The following is a 21,961-nucleotide window of genomic DNA, read 5'->3' on the forward strand; positions in this document are numbered from 1 at the left end:
TTTTGTTTTTTTTTTTTGGGGGGGGGGCAGTGAAAAATAAAGATTTCACAAAAAGACCTCATTTTAGTGGTTGTACGCCCTGCACGCATTTCCTCAGCCGAAAAAAAAACACGTATCAACGTTCGTAGTGTAAGGGTCATACCTTTATTACAAAGTTTTGGGTTTTTTTTTTCATTACATTCATATACAATTTTTCGGGAAACATGTAACTTCAAATGTCTAGCTACACAAAGATAAGTACTTAAATTTCAGTAGGACTGGCAAGGAAAATGTATAATCATTTGAAAGGTCTGCATATTTAAAAACTACAAATGTTAAGTGTGAATTACTTTACATTGTACATCCTATAGTACGAGTTCAATTTAATGATTCAAATGAAATTTACGAAAAATATTTTATTATTACCATCTGTGGTAAAAAGTTCGAAGCCAATGATGTTGAACACGGACGGTCAAGAAGTGTCATGTTTTAGGCATTTTAGATGAATTTACTGTGCTTAGGGGTGTAATTAGCTAGAAAAGTTAATGAGTTTGATGTTATATTTTATACTTTTCTTCCAAATGTTGAATGTTTCTGGAACATACCAAACTTAATCTAAACAGAATGTTAAATCTATCTGAAACCTAGCTGTAAAGCTGGGTATCTCAATACAAAACTTACAAGTGTAACTGCAAAAGGGGACATCATTGAACCTATTCTGCCTATCATTGACGCCATGCCCAGACCTGCGTTTATATAAAAAATATATTAATCATTAAATTCGTTTCAATTCTTTCCCAAGACCTGATACAATACGGATGCATTGATTGAACAGTCCATATTTCACATTTCTTTCATGTATACTGCAATGACATATGAAGTCCATTAAAATAATGACTACCACAGTCTTTAAAATGGTTTCATTATTTTTGCGTGTTGTTAAACATTAGATTAGTGAGAATTGTTCTTATTCATTAGTCATTCTTAACAACAACAAATTTGCATGAAATTGATCTTAATATTGTTACATTTTCCTTCCTTAAAGTCATTATATTTTTCTGATTTTTAATTGAGGAAAAAATCAAATTTGTAAGAAAATAATCTACTTATCTACATGATATATTACACATCACTGACCTCATATTAGTGGGATAAAGTTCAGGCGTATAAAGGAAGACAGTTCCAAAGGCCCAAGAAATAGCAAATTGTCCGACAAAGGACCGTATGTTGGCAAGTATGGGCAACCATGAATACTCGTCTTTAATTGAAGATAATATTTAATTTAAACCATTAAACTTGCTGATAACTTATGGGAAAAAACAATCAAAGTAGGTAAGGATGCTAAGTTTTTCATTATAAATAGAAACATGATATAAATTGAATATCTCATATTTACTTTTTTTTCTCTTTTAGGCCTTCTAGTTATGATCTGCACATCTTTGCACATGAACTTTATTATGTTTACAGCACTTTTAAATTGATATATTTTTCATCAAAGGTAATAGAGAAAACAAAAACAGCAAAACAAAACCGAGAGTAATGAAAATAGTTACTTTTTTAAGGAATGCAATCGTCTGTGGCATAAAGCAGACGAAATAAATAAATACGAACCTTTTTATCGTTGAAACATGTTTTTAAAATCGAGTTACATTTACTGGGAATTTTAATGCACGGAGCATTGATAAGACGGGTAACATTCAGGTAAAATTTCATCTTTTTTGTCTGGTTATATCAGAAATTAGTTGTGGACTTAAGGAGGTAGACCTAGGGTAAGGGACATAAATGTAGGGATTAATGATATATATGTATCATATTCAATTTCAGCAAAACCTATCAAGCTTTAATTTGAAACAGAATGAAATCAATCCAAGTTACATTGATGCTTACATGCAATTATTGTAAAATACTGAAAACAAATGTTCCAATAATTTGCAAGGGTTATGTCCCTTACCCTAGGTCTACCTCCTTAAGAATTTCAAATTGAATAAAAAAAAGACTGAAAATTGACCATTCTTGAAATTTTAAATGCACAAGTTTACGTTTTTACTTACTTTTATATGTCGTACTTACAGTTGCAAGTACCAAAGTAACACTAGCTATGGCATGAAACATTGTCAACATTCGTTTTCTACCTATTCTTAAATAACAGTATTTATTAGAAGATAAAGTGTTCGCGAAATTCATTGTCAGACCATACCATGAAAAGAGGAAAATCACAATTTATGCACTTAATATACGTTCAAAAAGATGTTAGCATTTAAAACAAATGCTTTTTTATACTTGGTAATGCTCGTCCATTTATCATTTAAATAATTAGACAGATGTTCGTCTTATGGAAGAAAACAAATGCAAAACATTTTTTACTTTAAAAATGTTAATATCTTAAGGAAAGATGCTTTGGAAAAGAAAATAAAGTGTGTTTTTCTTCACCTTGTAAATGCAAAAATCTTTAGAAGGAGTTCTATTATTCTTTTTAATTTCAACATTAAATTTACAAATTATATATATCTACATTGTAATGCACTTACTGTGATATATTATACTTGTATTGTGTTAGAGTTTTCGTTCTATTTTAGTTTTCAAAGTACTATCAATATGTCTCATTTTGTTATTACCGATTAATCAAAAACACTTGAGTGAGTATAGCCGGAAGCTCTGCTAGACTTGATAAAACATTATTAAGGAATCGGTCACCAGACAACTTTGAAGCAGTTAACATTAACCCGTAGTACGTAAGTGTTACAGTTATCCTGAAAAGATAGAAAATTTACCAAATGTCATTAATGAGTTAAGTTGCCCAACCACTCGTTTCTCAAGTTCATTCAGAGAATTCAAAATTATCTATATACAGTAAAAACTTCGGTGATCTTTGAAGGAATAATTAAATCATGTGTTTTTCATATGCAGATTAAATTCACATAAAATACACCTCAGAGGAATATTCAAGTCGACATGCATTAAGTCTTTTCAGTCTCTTTTGTAGTTTGAACTGGTAGTTAACCCACTCTTGTAGTTTTGTTTGATAAAAACAGGTTCGTAGCATTAAATATCATTAACCGAATCATACCCATTTTTTTAGTTGTCGTTTAATTCGATATCCTTTCTTGTAAATGGATCCTGGTGTTTTCGTTCCCCTGGTTATAATTAAAGATTTGATTTGTTTTTAAGAAGATTTTTGTTTTCATACAATAGTTGAACTTATAAATAAAGGCTTAACAAGAGAACCATAAAACAGCCGAAGATAACAAAATATTTCTATGCTACAACAAAGTTATAATTGAGTATTTTTCTATTCTCATTTCTACTTGGTCTTTTGTGTTATCCCTGTCTTCATCTGTTTGACCATGGACATTAGTTTTTATCGTTCCTTCAGATTCGTCTTTATAACGACCTTCATTTCATCAGCAGGGGATTTATACTCTTCTGTATTGATGTTTTTTTTTTGTAAATTGCTCTCTCAATTGTTTTCTGAATTAAGCTCATCTTTAATTGGTATTTCAAAGGCAAGTGTCACACTATCAATTGGTAGAGCACTTTGTTCATTTTACAGGCTTTTTTAACAATTTTTTGCTCTTTGTTTCTTTCCGTTTGCAATTAGCCACCTAAGCGACTCCTCTAAAAATTTGCAAGGGGAAAAAGGGACAATATTACTAATCTTCTTGAATGTTGTTTAGTTTTGTTGTGAGAATTGAACGTGAACAGATTGAAAGTATAAGTCAAGTTCTTCAGCTTGATCCTGAATGAAGGATATTGAAATCACTAATAAGGAGCTATATAATTCATATTTTCTGCTTTTTCAACAATTACAGCAAACCTTTAACTTTTACAAACAAAGCAAGGGTGTTTGTCAAATTAATCACCATTAACGGAGGCTTTGAAGTAATGTTTCATTGACTTTGAAAAACAGTTAGTCGGAAAAAGGCAACGCTTCGTCCTATGCGTTTTATTATGGAAGTTAATCCAGTTTAAATATAACTGATTGTCGACGCAACTGGGCATTAAGATCAAGCACAAGTAATAAAATATAAAATTTCTTCTGGCCTACACATATTACCGTAAATTATATTACAAAATATTATTATAAATATGTTCACTTAACATTTTACATGATTATTGTCCCATAACGAGGTGGGGAACATAGCCAGCTTCTTCGTCTTCTTTTACATTTTATTGTTTTCCTTCTTCGCGAAGGACCTCAGAAACGATTGAATGGAATGAAACTGAATTTGGCAAAAAATCTGGTACTATCTACCATTGTCAGGCGTCATATTAAGAACTACAGGATGGCCACCGCCGCTTAAATACGAACAAATATTCATGACAATAGAAGAAATTTGTAATATTTGATAGTTGGTTTAAAATAGGTCAATATAAGAGCTCCTCATTGGCCCTACAACAAAAGTTTTCAAAAAATGGGCCTCATCCCAAGATGGCCACCAGACGAAAATTGAAAAAAATAACCAACTATGTTTTGAATCAAGGAGCCGTAGAAACTGATTTTATAGAGCTCCTGTGGTAGTAGGTATGTCTGGAAAATATCTCTGTCCAACACAAGAAGTACTAATTTTGCATTAACATAAACCTGTTAAGTTTACACATGTTTATGATAATATGTTGTAACGTAATTTACGTTATGTAGTCAAGAAAGAGTTTTAGGTCTTATTGTCTGCCACTGTTGTGTTGAAAAAACTGAATTAGACAGAAGCTAATGCATCTTTTGTACATTTTGCAGTTGCACACTCAATGTAATATTGTAAGAGTAATCAAGGGAACAAAGGTTATAGCGGTAATCAAAAGTATGTAATCCAGGGACAAAGACCAGATATGGAAAACAGACATACACAACAAAGAACATGAAGTAACTAAAATCATACGTACAAAGTAACAAAAGGAAATGAGCAAATTGGACTCCACTAAAAACTGGGAGCATGGACCAGGTACACCGGTAGGGTAAGCGTCCTCTGCTTTTCTATAAACACCCGCCGAGTTGTAAGGTTCACGATTTTAAAAAATCTCAACCGCCTAGCTCCAGTTCCATTACGATCATTGTTGGTATAATTCGGTAATTTGTATACAGTTCATCAAAATAAAAACATTAAAATACGTTAGATTCAACATCTTAAATGTTATTTCCTCAATAAAATGTATACATTTTTACATCTAATTGCCTGAGAATTGAGGACATTGTGTTCACTTGCATGATAAAATGCATAGGGTGAAGTGTTGCCTTTTACATTTTCTGACTGACTGTTAATTAAAATCAATGAAACATTACTTCATGACCTTTATAAATGGTGAACATTTTTACAGATACCCATGCTTTGTTTGTAAAAGTTGCAGGTTTGCTGTAATTGTTATCAAAAAAGAAAATATGAGCTAAAAAACTTTCTAATTAGTGGTTCTCGATCCTTAATATCCATCATTCAGGACCAAGCTGTAGAATTTGACTTATACTTTCGATCTGTTTCAGTTCAATTCCTTGTTAGACAGTGTGATGAAGGGTTCCCTACCTGTTATAATTTTGTGAGATTATTCGCTTTATTTCGTTTATACAAAAAAATTATCTTTATTTTCATATTCTAAAACTCTGTTTCATTATTGTCTTGATTTAAAGTTTTTTTGTAGAAATGGTTACCTCAATGATATATGAATTCCATTAGGTACAACTTTCATATACTTACAGCCAATCAAATAGTGTATGAATGGTTAATAGAGCAAGAATAAGCTGCATGAGGCGCCATGCTAATTCCTTGGAAAGGTATCCAATCAGGGAAACAAATATGAGGCCTGCTTTCCATGCACAACCAATGAAAGCTTCGCATTTATGACGTAATTCTTTAGGAACGAGTTCAACATACAGAATTGCATTTGTCAGTACACTGCCCTGGAATAGAGTTATTCGTGACATATGGTTTATAATAAGAATGTCTAGGGCTTATTGCAGATTTGTATTCCTTGGTACATTGTATCTGAAAAAGTTAAATTTAGTAGGAATCATTTTTAATCAGAAGACCGAGTCTTCAATTTAAACGGGTTCTAGTTTTCGCATTATAATATCTATGAAATGTTTGTACAAATTTCACAAGCTCTTTTTTAGCATGCAAGAACATCCACCTTTCAAATATGATGTGTGATCAAAATTTCATAAGTTCCCCACAGTATTGATTATTTTTGCCGATATCTATTTTCATTACAGTTTTGCTTATCTTGTTACAGGTTTGATTAAAAATTAAATAAACTCATGTTTTTTTTTAAAGATGATTTTGTTCTTTTCTTTATTGATACAAATGAATTACATAGAAATTGCTAGCTATAGAAATTTAAATCTAATGTGCAATAATTCTTTGATATTTAGGTGGTCTGTTATGTAAAACATATAGTCTGAATCGTCATTGATACAGAAAAATTTCTAATATCTCTGACATCATAATGAGTGAAACGTAGCATCGGGACAAAATAAAAGTTGATTAAAATTTACTCTGTGCCGCCAATATCATGGAACATTGCTGGTTTTACATGGACAGTATTTTATAAGATTTTGTCAAATATTATTTAAACTTACTCCTTGGAATGTTCCATTTAAAAACCTAACATAAGTGCCCCGACCGCTTGTCCGAGCACAATCAATGTTTGTGCGAATTCCGATCGCTCTGCTCCACTACAAATAAGGTTCCACTGAAAGGAGACAAATGTTTGGAATCATTTAATTGTTGTTTTGAAAGGCGTTGCTATTGTTTGCATACCCGTATGCAGAAATATAAATTTCTCTCTTTTAATTTAAAAAGCAATCTTTTCCTTTTTATGTTATCATTTACGTGTTTAAGAGCAAAAAATCTATTAAGGAAACAACTAGATATGTTCATACAATGTAAAAATTTAAAACGTTTCATTCTTTATCCAAACCTTTTTTTTATTTCTGTTCTAAATGGTTTATAAAACTTCTATATGTTACAATTTCTACAAACCAATGTAAATGTAGAACATGGTCATGTTTTTAAGTAAATGGATCATTGAGTGATATTTTATATATTTATTGATTTTAGGATTTGTATGATTTTATTTTTGTATGTTTCTTGTGTTGTTTTATTTTGCTTTCGGATTTCAATTCATAACTCCAAAAATTAATCCAATAACTTATAATCAAGTTAAGTATCTGGACACAAGAAAATAATGTGCGTTTCTGGACAGTTTTTGATCCCCTTAATTCCTAAAATGTTCACGTCGTAACCCCTAAAATCAATTCCAATTTTCCTTTGGTGATATGGCAATATTACCATTCAAAAAGAACAATTCTTTACATGTTATAGCCAAGTTATTGTCTGGACATCAGAAAAATGCTTAATTTCAAAAATGTTCATGTTGTATCTCCTTAAATCAATCCAGGTCTGACCATTGTGGTATAGAATATTGTAGATATGTTTTTACTGTAGTTATATAATTTAAAATGAAATACTTAAAGTTTTTACATTTTTGGCCACTACTCTTAAAATGTATAAGAGACATGGTGTCCTCATCGCGGTAATCAATACGTATTTGACCTGTGACCTTAAAAGCACTAAGAGCCCAATTTTAGTCTGACAGGAAATTAACTTGTTATGTCGAGTATGGATCTTTATAAACATTGAACCTTGAACAAAAAAATAGTTTTTGCATTAAATTCAATTACATTATAAAGAAAAAAAACAGCTTAGTTAAATTGAAAATGTAAAAAAAACATAAAGATATCAATATATTGACTTCGTCCTCCTACTTTCACACCTGTTTCATATTTTAATTTTTTTTTTTTTTTTAAAAAAGGGTTTGTGCTTAATTTTTCAAGTTGACCAACATCAATTTATTTTATATACCTTGCGTATGGCTATCGTTTGGGCTATCCTTTAACTCGACAGAATAGTTTTGTCATGCGTGAAAGTCCATCTGATTTGTAAATTTGTTGTATGTTTGCTTACAATACCTATTTCAATTCTGTTTTGATAGTCTAAATTGGTTTAATTTGTTAGTACGTTTGAGTCCATAGTCTTTTATTTAAACTTGCAAAGTCAAAATTTTATACACAATCAATATCATTTTATTACGACCGAATGACAAACAATGGTAATGAGGTCTATAACAGTAAGTAAAAGATTTAATTTGTGACTGACAATGCTAAAATTCAGAAACCAAAAGAACTTATATAAACTTTGAAGCTATTTGATATAAAGCAATCTCGTTCTATAGTCATAAGATGTGTGATGGTCAAGGTTTGTTTCTTTTTGTTTCACATCGCAACTGATGCCTAAACGTTTAAAGTATGAAATAATGAAAATACATACCTACATCTGTATGGGTCTGATCCTATAAAAGAGATATACTATTTTTTTTAAAATAAATTTCTTCTGCTAGCATCATCAACAGTATTAGGGAAGGGAGTGGAGGCTACAATTACAGTGAATTGAAAGTAAATCAATATGATCACGAATTCCATTACAAAATGTCTTTCTTATGTTTGTCCTTTTTTCAGACAAAGGTTTGCGAAAAAGCGTAGTAAAAAGTAAATAAGCTACATTCCAATTCACAAGTCGCAAAGCAAACATTAAAGCCATATCATAATACATTCCTATAAAATATTTACCAATATAAACAATAGAAATAAGATGAAAACATTTTTCCACCGGGGTTGGTCAATTTCTATCTACCAGTACATAGACGTGCCTCTGGAATAGGTCAGTTTCTATATACCAGTACATAGACGTGCCGCTGGAAAAGGTCAGTTTCTATCTACCAGTACATACACGTGCCGCTGGAATAGGTCTCTCTTTTCTATAGTTGAAATATATGATTTGGTCACAGAGTCATTGGGCTGTCAATTCTGAGCTATACTTTTCAATGTATATTTTCTTACTAAAAAACTTTCCATTAATCACCAGTCAATCTTCAATTAGTGTATTATGTACTTAATTGCCATGGGCAAAAGCTTTGTTGAAAAGGTGACGAATTGATAAATTTCAGATGTATGGGATTTGATATAAAGATTTAACAATTATGTTCCCTTTCTGCAACCTCCTGCAGACCTTTGTTTTTATTTAGATTCTCATAATTCAAAAAGATGTTAGTTAGTATAATATATGAATGGTATGTATTTCGCGCTGAGAAAATGTATGAATAAGACTTATTTTCTTGCAGTCAAATATATGAATAGGGGGTAGTTTTTCCAGCTCCAGATATCTGTAGATAAATTGAATTTAGAGATTTAATATTCATAAAGCTATAATAGAGTATTACCATAAAATACATTTAACCATCTCAAAACCTGTCGTAGTGTACATGTTTTCACAGCACAAGTTCATAGCTCATGTTCTAGATCGAGTTCTTATTTATCTTATATGACGATTCCATAACCGATATAAAGGTTTTGGTCGGAAATAAACTCATAAACATACTTACAATGTTGCAACTGGTTTTGCTTAGAGAGTAATCAAAGGAACCAAGATTATACCGGTAAACAAACGAATGTAATCCAGGGACAAAGACCAGATATGGAAAACAGACAAACACAACAAAGAACACAAAGTAACTAAAATCATACATTAAAAGTAAAAAAAGCAAATTAGCTCGGACTCGGACTCAGCTAAAAACTGGTAGCATGGACCAGGTGCACCGGTAGGGTTAGCCTCCTCTGCTTTTCTAGAAACACCCGCAGAGTTGCTCATAAAAAGTCAAGCCTGGGATAGACGAAAAAGGAAATGAAACTATAACACGTTGAACAATTCATGTCTAACATTGTAATTGCAAATATTTTTTTCCACTTATGACCTAGGTGCACTTACGATATGTGTAAACTTATATCCTTCTTCAGTAATAAGCATAAATTGAGTGTATAGGGAGGTAAATAACCTGAACACAACTCACTTCATTACCAAGTGAATACCTGTGACGGATTGAAATTATTGTCGAAACATTGAAATCCAAATTTGAGATGATCTTGAACTTTGTAAACAAATTCGACTAGAGACATAAGCAAACACTGTAAAGAAAATGAACTATACATGCATTAAATAACTTAATGTTTCTTTTTCATTCCGTGTAGAACTACGGCACGGGGGTTTTTCCAAAACCTTCCCGCTTCAACCTCTGTGGATCGCTCCAGATCGTATTATGTTATACGATTAGGATTTGCACTCCGTTGAAATCTTTTGGTTTGGTAACCTAATATTTTGATTTAAACATTTGTGAACAGGTTGTCTGGATTCGACAACATATTGGAATTCACAGACGGAACAGCGAAGTAAATAAATCACATTTGCAATCTCTACATTACAAAATATTTCTCAACGTTTCGCCGTGGTTGTGCTATTTGTGTTGACGATAAGCACATCTGTTTGCAGCATTTACACATTTTGTCACCACAGGATTGACTTGCACCCAGAGAAAACCTGTGATGTTAGTCTACATTCGAAAGAGATGAAGAATGAAAACTATTGACCAAACCATACGAGAAACACAATGACTTTTCATTTCGTATTGTCAACTTTCCTTTTATCTGTGGCAACATCCCTTCAGCACCTGCGTATGGAGTTTTCATATCACAACTCAAACGTTATGCCAGAATTTGCTGTAACTTTTTGTGCCGCGCTAGACTTCTTATAATTAGGCTTCTGTGAATGGACTTTACTTTTCATGCGCAAACTGGCAGGTGTTTCTAAAACGTCAGTGGACGCTTACCCTACTGTTGCATCTGGTCCATTCTCCAAATATTGAATGGAGTCAGAGTTGCCCGTTTACTGTTCTGCTTCTTTGTTCGTGTTAATTTGATTTACTTGTTTCATGTTCTTTTTTGTATGTGTCTTTTTTCCCTGTTTAATGTTTACCACTGGATAACATTCTCTTGATTTCTGCTATCATTGTGGCTCCCTTGATTACTCTCTTATAATGGACCTGAACAGTGCAAACAGTGCTACGATGTATTAAAACATTTTCTCCAAGGTTTGTATCGTTTTTGGTATCTTCTTTGATTTTATATCACGACATAATTTTTTTACCATTGTCTTCCTATCACCATTTTTTCCGTGTCTTTGTTATTTAAAGGAGACTATGTTGAGAAAAAAAGTATCATGTTCTTTTTAATAGTCGTATTCTTTTGAGAAAAATATAATGTATTCTAAAACAAATTCAAGTCAATTTCAATCTATTAATAACGAGAACCTACGTCGGAGATGGACACGTTTTTGTATAATTTAATATAAAAACGAGCACAACTTACTGGACACTTACATAAACATGTCTATTCAGTCTAGTATTGGGCGGTGTAACCTGTAGGAGCACGGAATCATGAGCCAGAATAACCCTATTAAGAACTATGACACGATAAGTCTTTGTTCTACATCCACATCATAATGTCCGCTTTCTAAGCTTGTACATTGCAAAATGCCATTAACTTGAAACATAATTCCAAAACTGGTCGAATCGTGTAGTATCTTGGTAACAGGACTCCGTTGATCTATCCAATGAGTTGATGGTACATGGTGACCGGTGTAGTCTTAAATGTTCTTAGATTCTTGTGTGACTAGAATAATCCGGCGGATTATCAGATACCTGCACATATGCAGGAGATTTATTTTATCCATTTCCAATCAGACTGCTTGATTTCATGGATATAAGTAAATGTTGCGTAAAGGTTGCCTTACATATTGAGTATTAGAAAGTAAAATAGCACACATAAAGGTGAGAGAGTAATATTTATCAAAAAATATCAAGTATAGATTTCAAAATACAAATACAAAAAAATGCATTTTTCTATAGTTTATAGTTACAGCAACCACTGTAGTATCTTCGGTAATGCTGCTTAGATTCATGCTGAGTTTTTGTTCTTATGCCAGGCTTTTAACTCCGCAAGAGTGGTAGGAAGCTCTCGACCCATAGTCTCGGGTAACGGCAACAGGACAATTGTCACGATAACATTCATGACAGCAAAAACAGCAGCTGGACCCCATGTCACGTGTTCAGCCTGTAATTTGCTTTTTAGTTCATTACATTTGTTGTGAAATAAATGAACCTTTGAACTGAAGTATTAGTTCTTTTGTATCATGATTATGGATTATTTATACTGAAGTATTAGTTCTTTGGTGCCATGGTTGTGGATTATTTGAAGTGAAGTATTTGTTCTTATGTAGATGCACCATGGTTCTGGATAATTTGAACTGAAGTATGTGTTCTTTTGGATCATTATTGTGAATTATTTGTACTAAAGTATGTGTTCTTTTGTACCATGATTGTGGATTATAAAGCTTGAAGGCATGTCATGTAATTTGCACCCCTTCACTTATATACTATCGAAAGTATGCTTTGCGTTACTTCTTCCAGTATGTCACAATTTGATGACAATAGAGGAAGTGTGGTATTACTTTCGTGTTGATCTGCCGGTTTTTTTTTCATGAAGATGCTTAATTGTAATAAACCCGCTTAATATTATCTATGTGATTCATGAAATGTAAGAACTAAAACATAGTCAGTTATTTTGTTTCAATTTTTAAATATATGAATGGTGTCATATAAACTTGATTTACGAATTCGTCATACCATGAAACCTTTTAAAATGTATACATGTTTACAAACTCACGAAAAGGCCCAATATAATTGATTAAGGTCACATATGATTTGTTGATGTTATATAAAAAAGGCATATATGACAGCTTACAAACTTACCAGTGTAATTGCAAAAGGCGACATCATAGAACCTATCCTGGATATCATTGACGCCATGCCTAAACCTGCGTTCCTGTAAAGAATAATTACATATACAAATACTTAATCTAAGCTCAATGCTACTTCATATTAGTTTTTATCATCTCACTTAAAGTAATTAAAAGTACTACCTGTAATCTTCTAAGATAATGGTTGCCGTTTTGTAAATGTGCATAACTGTAATATACATGTATGCAAAATTTTTTAGTCGTTGGCAACATTCATTAATTTTTTTTTCTTGGCAGCTGTTATGAGTATATTTGTTATGTACAAGTAAATGTAATATAAGATATCACACATTACAATATGGTGAAACTTTCCTTTGAAATAAAAGGAGAAATGTGTATCATGTAGATAATTAAGGAATGCTATCGCTTAAATTCCTTTTTGGGTAATTTTTCAACAGATAGCAAAACAAAATTAGAACAAACTTGCTATTTAGTTTGTCTTCATGATACATTTAATAACGCTGAACCTAGCTTTACCCATCTTTCGTTTCATAAATACCTTTACTAGGTCATGAACATTGGGGTTGTTTCCAACTTTCCGGGTTTTTTTACTCTGGTATTACCATATGTTGTACGGACTTTCTTTTTGACTATTGCCTACATCTTTTCAGTTCGTTAACTTTATTATTACCCTTCATAACATACATGTTTTACCTCATGTTAGTAGGATACAGCTCTGGCGTGTAAAGGAAGACAGTACTAAAGGCCCCAGAAATGGCAAATCGTCCGACAAAGGAAAATATGTTGGCAAGTATGGGCAGCCAGGAATACTCATCTTTTATTGATAAAACAATTAATCAGTCAACAGTTTTTTACATTCAAGGAATTTTTTCATAGAATTCGGTCATCTTTAAAACCCTATCATCAACCCAAACAATGAGACAAACCGAAGGCTATCATTACGCATGTCTTTTTCAGACGTTCATAGGGTTACAATCTGTGGTTGATTTCACAACAAAAATGTCGTAAGTGTAAAATACATCGTAAGTTACGGAGTCATTATAAAAAAAGGGCTGTGTGGTATTATTACCAACATTTTTTTTGCTCTTACGACTTATCTATTGATTTAAAAACAGCGAACGAGTGAATAAAACATCATTGGGAAGACACAATCATTTAAAATTTGCCAATTTTACAACTTTACAGTCAGATCTAAGCGACATAACCAAATTTATCAAATCTGTAGTTAATTGATGAATAATGTCATTAAAACGTTCCTAAATGAAGCTTCCCAAAGGCACCTAATTCTATCAAAACGAATAAGTTTTCTCTTCCCACTTTTTTTCGAAGTCTAGAATCGTATCGAAATTAATAGTATAAGGTGGTAGAATGTTTAGTATGCAATATGAACTCTACGGATCTTGATAAACTCTAAAAATGTCACATTTGAAATCTCTATAATAATTGTACTTCCCTTCTTACCTTTGTATGTGGTACTAACAGTTGCAAGCACTAAAGAAACACCTGCTATAGCATGAAATGTTGTCAGCATCCATTTCCTACCAATTCTGAAAACATTTTAATCTTGTGTTATTCTGGACAGAAATTGTGTAAATTCATAAATTTCATACGACTGATGTCATCCTAAAAAAGAAGTAGAATAATTTATTTATTCAATTTGCCTTTTCAGCAACTTTCTCTTAAAGTTTGTAAGAGACAAAATAGTGTATATCGAAGATGTAAACGGTAAATCTTTACGTTTTAGTGTAGTGTGAAGAAAAGAAATGGGATAATGCAAAAAAAGAAGAAAAAATTATGATGTACCTTAACTTTGAATATGTCCATATTATGTAACTTTTATATTTTCGTTGTAGAAAAACTTTTTTTGTATTTGTTTACATTAATACTTAGTAATTGTGACTAATTTGTTTTGATTTGCTAGTACCTGTTTACTAATGATACTTGAAAAACCATAGCTGGAATCTCGGCAAGACTTGATAAAATATTATTAAGGAATCTGTCACCAGACAACTTAGAGGCAGTTAACATCAATCCATAGTATGTTAAAGTGATAGTGATCCTGTAAAGAAGAGAAAATCATTTTATTTCAAATATGGTTTATAAAGCTAATAAGTCATCTATGCACATTAAGTGTTTATTGATACCACTTAAGTAAGTGTATGTTCTTTACCAATCTCAGAAACAGAGGTTGGTGGCGCCTTCGTCCCTGTGTTTGTTTGACGTAGGAGATACAAGGACCTCTGTTTCGGAGATTGGTTCTTTACAAGCATTGTCAAATAAGTAATCTGATTCATTCCAGTGCATTTTTATCGGCTTTTTGTATTTCTTTTATTGAATGGTTGTTTGCTTGTTTGTTTATAGGGCTACTGAAATAACAACACTTTGATAAAACTTACCATGCTAACCATAAAACAGCGGATGATAACAGAATTTGTCTATGCTTCAACATTGTTAAAATTGAATATTTCTCTACTTTATCTGTCTCTTGTACTTGCAATCTCTTATCTTTATTTGGTTTTGCTAAAACCTGAACTTGGTCGGTATCGGTTGCTTCAGATTCATCTACAATTCGACCACCCTGTTCCAGAGTTTTATTATGAGCATCAGTGATATGTTTTTGTTCGAAATTGTCTTCTTCTTCTGATTCAATTTTTTCTGTCCAAACTGAGTTACTTTCAACTTTAATTGTCATTTCAATGGCAGGTGTTACATTATCAATTACTTGCTGGTAATGCATATGGTTCATTCTACAGGCTTTTTTCAAAAGTTTTTCTGCTCTCTCTTTCTTTCCATTTGCTATCAGCCATCTTAGTGACTCTTCTAAAAATCTAAAATAGCAAAAGACAAGTTTTCATCTTCTACATTTCATCGGGCATGAAAATTACTTTTTTCGTTATTGAAAGGTTATTTTAACTTCTTACAAGGCGTTGGTGGCCCTTTCTGTCGTTCCCTTTCTTTGTTTCTTTTCGCATTTACTTTCCCTTAGTAGATTTTCTAATCAGCTGTATATTAGGAACCTCTCTTTTATACATATTTTTATATTTAAGGAGTGTGTCTTGCTTGTAGAATATTTATTTTTGTCATTTAATGAGTTTTTTACAAGATGTACATAATATTTCAAACATAATCATCAACTAAGATTTTCATTACATACATTTGTACATTACTATTAATTCCTATTCTCTTGATTAAATTTTGTGTTATTATATGTTACCTACAGCCAATCAAACAGTGTATGAACGGTAATTAATGCAAGAATGAGCTGCATGTAGCGCCATGATAAATCCCTACAAAGGTATCCAACCAATGAGACGAATACGAGGCCAGTTGTCCATGCGCAAGTAATAAAAGCTTCAATTTTGTGACGTAGTTCTTTTGGCACGATTTCAACAAATAGAATTGCGTTCGTCATCACACTGCCCTGAAAAAAAAATCGTTTCATATTTTTGTGGTATTCTTTGCTGTTTTAAATAATGTCGCCGATTTCTGTTTGATATATCGACAAAAACAATAACGAAACATAAACATAGAAAGAATTTATAGACATTACATACAAGTACATGGCCAAAACATTTAAAAAACAGAAAATAGACAATATACAATATACATACATAATGATGACAACAGATAATTTCATGTAAAACCTGAAAAACTGGGAAGACAGCACACAAAAAAAATCTTCCAATTTGAAATCCCACAAAGTAAGAAAAAAAGCTCATTTGATGATACACCCTAATCCCCTCTCTCCGGAAACCATATAAGAGACATAAGTCATTCAGATGGGAAACAAAATTATAGGTGTACAGTGACATCTTTTGTTGGTCGACTAATGACAGTCTATTGTTTGCATCAACAAACAACCCTTAAAGCCATTCAGGTGGAAAAAGGAAATACGAGATGAAAAAAAGGAATAAAAATGTGAAAGTTTCATCGAATTCCGTTCAATGGTTTCAGACGAGTAATTGGAGCTTAACAACTTAGGTACCACATAAAAACAGGGAGTGGCATCATGTACTTTGAAAGAAAAAAGTAATACCATGTCCTGGTCCGACATCGGCAACTAAATAAAATTCGGTAAGCATCAAAAATTTCAGTGGGTTTTCAATCCTGTAAGATTTGATTTCAGGTAATCAAAAAGAAAATAGCGTTTCACAAATCATAAATATAATCAATGGATTTCGGTATATACTTATTTTTTTTTCAAAATAGATATATCTGCCTGGATGTAAAAGAACTTTCACTATACTGGAAAAACTTTAACTTACCCCTTGGAATGTTCCTTGAAGAAATCTGAAGATTAAAAAGGCGTCAATATTAGGTGTAAAAACTGTTGCCAGTGCTGTGAGAAAGTATAGTATTCTTGCTGTAACATTACATGGTTTACGGCCCAACTTGTCAGCCAAAGGAGCAAATATCAGTGCCCCGACCGCTTGTCCAAGCATAATCAATGTCTGTGCAAATTCTGATCGCTCTGCTCCACTGCAAACAAGGTCCCACTGAAACATAGCACATATATTTCAAACCAGATCTCCATAATATTGGATTCATATACATTTTAAGTTTTATCAGTCGCTTAGGTATTTAGAATATTTTGCTGTCATTTATATATTGGTTAATGCCTTCCTTGAAAAATTAATTATTTTTTTAATATCTACTGAAATGCTCATACGTAGTCCACTGACATATGGAATATCAAAACTACACAATTAATACCACAAATTTATACAATTCGCATAAATAATGGATCTATCGATAACACGGACGGAGTTATCGTTTATTGTATTGCTGGGAACTGGTAAAATATTAATGTCACACAGTGATAGCTTTTGTCTTTGAAGATCAAACTAACGTTTTGTTGTTTTAAGTTATATTTCCAAATTTGGTATACTGGTACTGATTACCATTCTAGTCTCCGTTAGTGATTACTAGTTCCTCGATCTAGACATCCCCGTTAGTGATTACTAGTTCCTCGATCTAGACGTTAGTTCTGATAGCCGCATACAAAACCTAAGTCTGTGAGTGCAAACATACCTATGTTATGATTACCTTCTCTACCTGTTATCGTACCAATGGTTGCAAATGGATGCATACCTCATGTATACCTAAAGTATGGCAAACTGGTATCTGTAAAAGAATACTTACGTCTGTGACAGTTGATCTGTCTGCTGGTATGCCAAATTTATATCCATTAATGCATTTCTCTTTGTACTTCTGTACTCCAGTACTCTCATTTACGAGTATGTTTATGTCACATTTTCCATACTGAATGTCTATATCTGAATTGTTTGTCAAGTAATGTTGATGGTGATGTAAGTATGACGTAATGTTTATGTCTGCACATCGATATGGCGGTCTATATCCTATAAAAGTGTCCAGGTTTATTCTATGAAGTACATTAAATCCTTTTATAAAGGCATTTTCCATTTTCTCAGTTAAGAAAACATACTGTGAGTTAGTCGATTTGCTATTGACCCTTAAAACTTATCTATCAACCATTTCACCCAGTCGGCTTGTTACTGAGATTTGAAGAATGAAGAATATAACATGTTTCCAAACAAACGCCATTTATCAAAGAACGAAAGGAGAAAAAATAAAACATATTAAACAAAAATGTAAAATAACAAGAAGAGTAAAAGTCAAGTCCGGGGTAGACAAACGAGGAAAGGAAAACTATGATACGTTGAACAAATCAGTTTTCAGATGGATACACCATAACGAGCCACGAGTTGATGATGACGACCATAAAACTTTTGTAGTTAAACAAACATTTACAAAGATATGCTCCTTTTTATCAATGATAAACCATTATACAGAATGGTGTGTAAAAGTCAAGTCCGGGGTAGACAAACGAGGAAAGGAAAACTATGATACGTTGAACAAATCAGTTTTCAGATGGATACACCATAACGAGCCACGAGTTGATGATGACGACCATAAAACTTTTGTAGTTAAACAAACATTTACAAAGATATGCTCCTTTTTATCAATGATAAACCATTATACAGAATGGTGTGTCTCCCAGAAAACAGCCATTTATCACCTGATTGCATTAACACTTGTATATGATAATAGTAGAAACATATCTTGATGGATAATGTGTAGGGGGTATAGGTGGGTCAAATTGATGCAGACCTGCAGGTAGCGTGATTTTTTCATAAAACTTGTATTAACTAATTGTGCCTTCTAAATGTTGACTGGTTGAAGGGCAATTGACAAAATATGGTTATTTAAAAAGAAAATTAATTTTATCTTTATCATTCACATAATATTACTTTCAATCACGCTCAGCATGTCCAAAGCATGAATTAATGACAGATTGGATTACAGTACCTGCCCTTGACAGTAATGCAGCCAGTAACATAATTTTTTTTATTTGCAACAGAATTGGTTACATGTATGTATTCTTTTAACACACATGTATACTCGAAAAAATCAAAACAAGAGAAAAAGAGTCTTTTTTTGTTTACCTATTTTGCTTCTATGTCTCGGTATCTTTTTTGTTTGTATGGTCATCGTTAAGCACCTTTGTGCAAGCAGGAGAGAAATAATATGAATGATAACTCTGTGTAGTGTTTAAAGGAGTGGTATTAAACCATTCTTCTCAAATCTTTGCTTGTTAAAACACATCATAGTTACTTAGTGGACAAATCTTACATGTGCGAATATAAGACAAACTACTATAGACACAAGAGCCATTAATAATCCACTCAAAATCCTTACAAATCACCAGTACTCACCTATATAAACGATAGAAATCAGATGAAAACTATTTTCAAAAGTAAAGAATGCAAGAAGTACTAATTGTAGTTTCTGATATTTTCCTAAACGTCCTAAAGAGTACAAAATATTGTCCACGTCAACTTTAGGATCCATGATAAATTCATCAAGTTGATAGAATTTCCAGATACACGTACATGAATCGTGAGCTTTAATATTCATAAGTCTACATTTAACATCACAATAAGAAATGGATATTCTTACCTTTAGTATTTTCTTTTTAAGAAAAAACTCTGCGCCATGTGACTCGACTGATACCTGGTAGCATCAAAAAGGGAGGGTGTTATGGAAGGCAATACAGCAACTCAAAAACCATCTATATGTATAATTTACCTTCGATTTGTTCTGGTTCTTTTCACTTTTTCTCAGTTTATACATTGTCGCACTCTTAGTTTTGTGTTAAAAAGAAAACAATAAGTCATTATATCAAGGCACACTTGTTGTACTCGATGTTCCGTGCACTTTCGGTAGTATAATTCCATAACACGCACGTGTGTGCACTTTTATTTTGCAGTTTCTAATATCAGCTTTGTTGTTGTCATATTTACCACATTAAACAGTAATAAGCTTTTGTTTTTTATCTGGTTTTATCCCCCTTTTATTATACTGCTGAATGAGGATTTTTTTTTGTGTGAGAACAATATCATGACCGGATACAACTCTTTTTTTTTAGTTTAATAGTGTAAATGTCGCTATTTTTCTACAATTATCAACAATTAATAGGTTCTCTACATCAATCCCTAATCCCTGATGGTGAATTAGCAATGAATGTCTTTCAGTAGTGAAAACAATTTCAGTCTATCTATAACGTTGCAATTTGTAAGTAACGTTGATGCTATTGGCTTTACGTTATCAGAACCAATAAGATGCAAGATTATTCAGATATTGTACTTATTCCCTACTTGCGGAGCCCGGGGTGCAGCCATTTTTTATCCTGTTTTTTGCAGAGTTACCTCCCGTGAGAGCAGGTGTAATTTCGAAGTCTCTCTAATCAATGTTCGGATTCGGGTGTAGAAAAAAGAGGTAACTCGAATGAAAATGGAATCCCCAGTTGACAAACACAACGGTGTTTCTAAAATTTACAGGGTGTTTCATTTTGTTGGTAGGTTACATAGGGATGATTTTCATTTGTATCCCGGATAAAGAAAATTTATGGCAGTGTCAGTAGAACGAGAAATTCCCTTTTGACTTTCAAGATTTTCTAAAGTATCGTCGATATCGGATGGAAAACCTTACGTGTTCCGAATAGACACCTGCTCCAAAGGGAGATAAATGTTGACAAAATGTTGGTCCGCAAGTCGGGAATACATATAGGCTAGAAACAACTAATTCCACTTCCCATAGGCTTCTCTGCAAATTTCACAATATTCAATGGCTTCTCTGGACTTTACCTTGACTTTAACCTGCAGAGGACTATATATCAGCATGATTCTACATATATCAGCTCACAATCTTCAGAGTGGCATGTGGAGTTAGCAGACTTGCATTGCAGTACTGGTCACCGGAAGTGAAGTGTCTATAAATAGCATGGGAAATCCCAGTGTTTTCACAAAATAGGGGTATATTTAGAAATCATTATGGAGATTATGCTTCACATCACAAGAAGCGAAATGCATCTATAAAATGTACAGACATGTTTTTCCTTTCAGAAACTGTTTAAATTTTTTAAATAAGATGAGAACTTTTTCACAGCACTATGAGGAACAGGGGTAATTTCTGCGTAGGACTATTTTTGCGTACGTTCCAAATGCTCATTGGTTGAATTGGTGGTCTGTAACCTATATGTATGTACACAGCAAGCTTTAAACACACAAACAATTTTGACTTGAAATGCCAAATATGAAAAAGCGCGATGCAACATTAACTTTTTAAAAGGCGATTTATTTGTCAATTATTAGCTCGTATATCTGCTTTTGAAATGTAATCCATTAGATAAATGATTATAGACATAGCCTTAAAATGTTTAGCCAAACGATCGAACGCCTCTGTTGTTTTAAATAATTTAAACATTGAATATATACCCTGTAGAGATCAGATAAAAATCTCTCCATGATAGAAACTACTACGAAATGATATGAATATGCCAAGTCATGATTTAACACGGTATACTTATACTTTGGCTAGATCCTTCAATCTCAGTTTCCGCTATATAGATGACGTGTTATCTTTAAACAATCCTAATTTCGGGGATTTGATACATCGCATCTACCCAAAAGAACTTGAGATAAAAGATACTACAGACACTGTGAAGTCAGCCTCATATCTTGACCTACACTTAGAAATCGATGGTAAAGGAAAACTATTGACCAAACTTTACGACAAACGTGATGACTATTCATTCAGAATTGTCAACTTTCCTTTCATCTGTGGCAACATCCCTTCGGCTCCTGCGTATGGAGTGTTCATATCACAACTCATACGTTATGCCAGAGCTCGCCGAAACTACGCAGACTTTTTGTATCGCGCTAGAACTCTAACAAATAGGCTTCTGGAACAGGGTTATGTTGCTACAAGAT

General features: G+C 32.7%; 1 protein-coding gene across 2 annotated transcripts; it reads right to left on the reverse strand.

Annotated features, from left to right (window-relative positions):
- Positions 1 to 11,679: 11,679 nt before the first annotated feature.
- Positions 11,680 to 19,541, reverse strand: LOC148621564 (solute carrier family 22 member 6-A-like). 2 transcript variants are annotated; one of them, XM_088576067.1, is made up of 10 exons: positions 19,406 to 19,541; positions 17,811 to 18,028; positions 16,934 to 17,164; positions 15,887 to 16,089; positions 15,065 to 15,496; positions 14,593 to 14,727; positions 14,130 to 14,215; positions 13,362 to 13,482; positions 12,661 to 12,733; positions 11,680 to 11,962 (listed from the first exon to the last, which is right to left on the reverse strand). In XM_088576067.1, the coding sequence occupies exons 1-10, from the start codon at positions 19,539 to 19,541 to the stop codon at positions 11,807 to 11,809; spliced, it is 1,791 nt and encodes a 596-aa protein (XP_088432193.1). In that variant the 3' UTR covers positions 11,680 to 11,806. The 2 variants fall into 2 exon arrangements, with proteins under 2 accessions (XP_088432193.1, XP_088432194.1); XM_088576068.1 differs by lacking the exons at positions 17,811 to 18,028; positions 19,406 to 19,541 and adding an exon at positions 17,570 to 17,695.
- Between the last annotated feature and the right edge of the window lie 2,420 nt (positions 19,542 to 21,961).

The sequence above is a fragment of the Perna viridis genome, chromosome 3, assembly GCF_037379345.1.
Source record: "Perna viridis isolate PV_CMFRI_1.1 ecotype Kerala chromosome 3, ASM3737934v1, whole genome shotgun sequence".
Taxonomy (NCBI): domain Eukaryota; kingdom Metazoa; phylum Mollusca; class Bivalvia; order Mytilida; family Mytilidae; genus Perna; species Perna viridis.

What these genes read in the sequence shown, in the direction of transcription:
- LOC148621564 (XM_088576067.1), bottom strand. Translation starts at nt 19,541, where the DNA reads ATGGATCCTAAAGTTGACGTGGACAATATTTTGTACTCTTTAGGACGT. An exon ending in ACAGATCAACTGTCACAGAC is followed by an intron (nt 17,165 to 17,810) that starts GTAAGTATTCTT and finishes GCTATGTTTCAG; the next exon opens with TGGGACCTTGTTTGCAGTGG. An exon ending in TGTTAGTACCACATACAAAG is followed by an intron (nt 13,483 to 14,129) that starts GTAAGAAGGGAA and finishes TATCAATAAAAG; the next exon opens with ATGAGTATTCCTGGCTGCCC.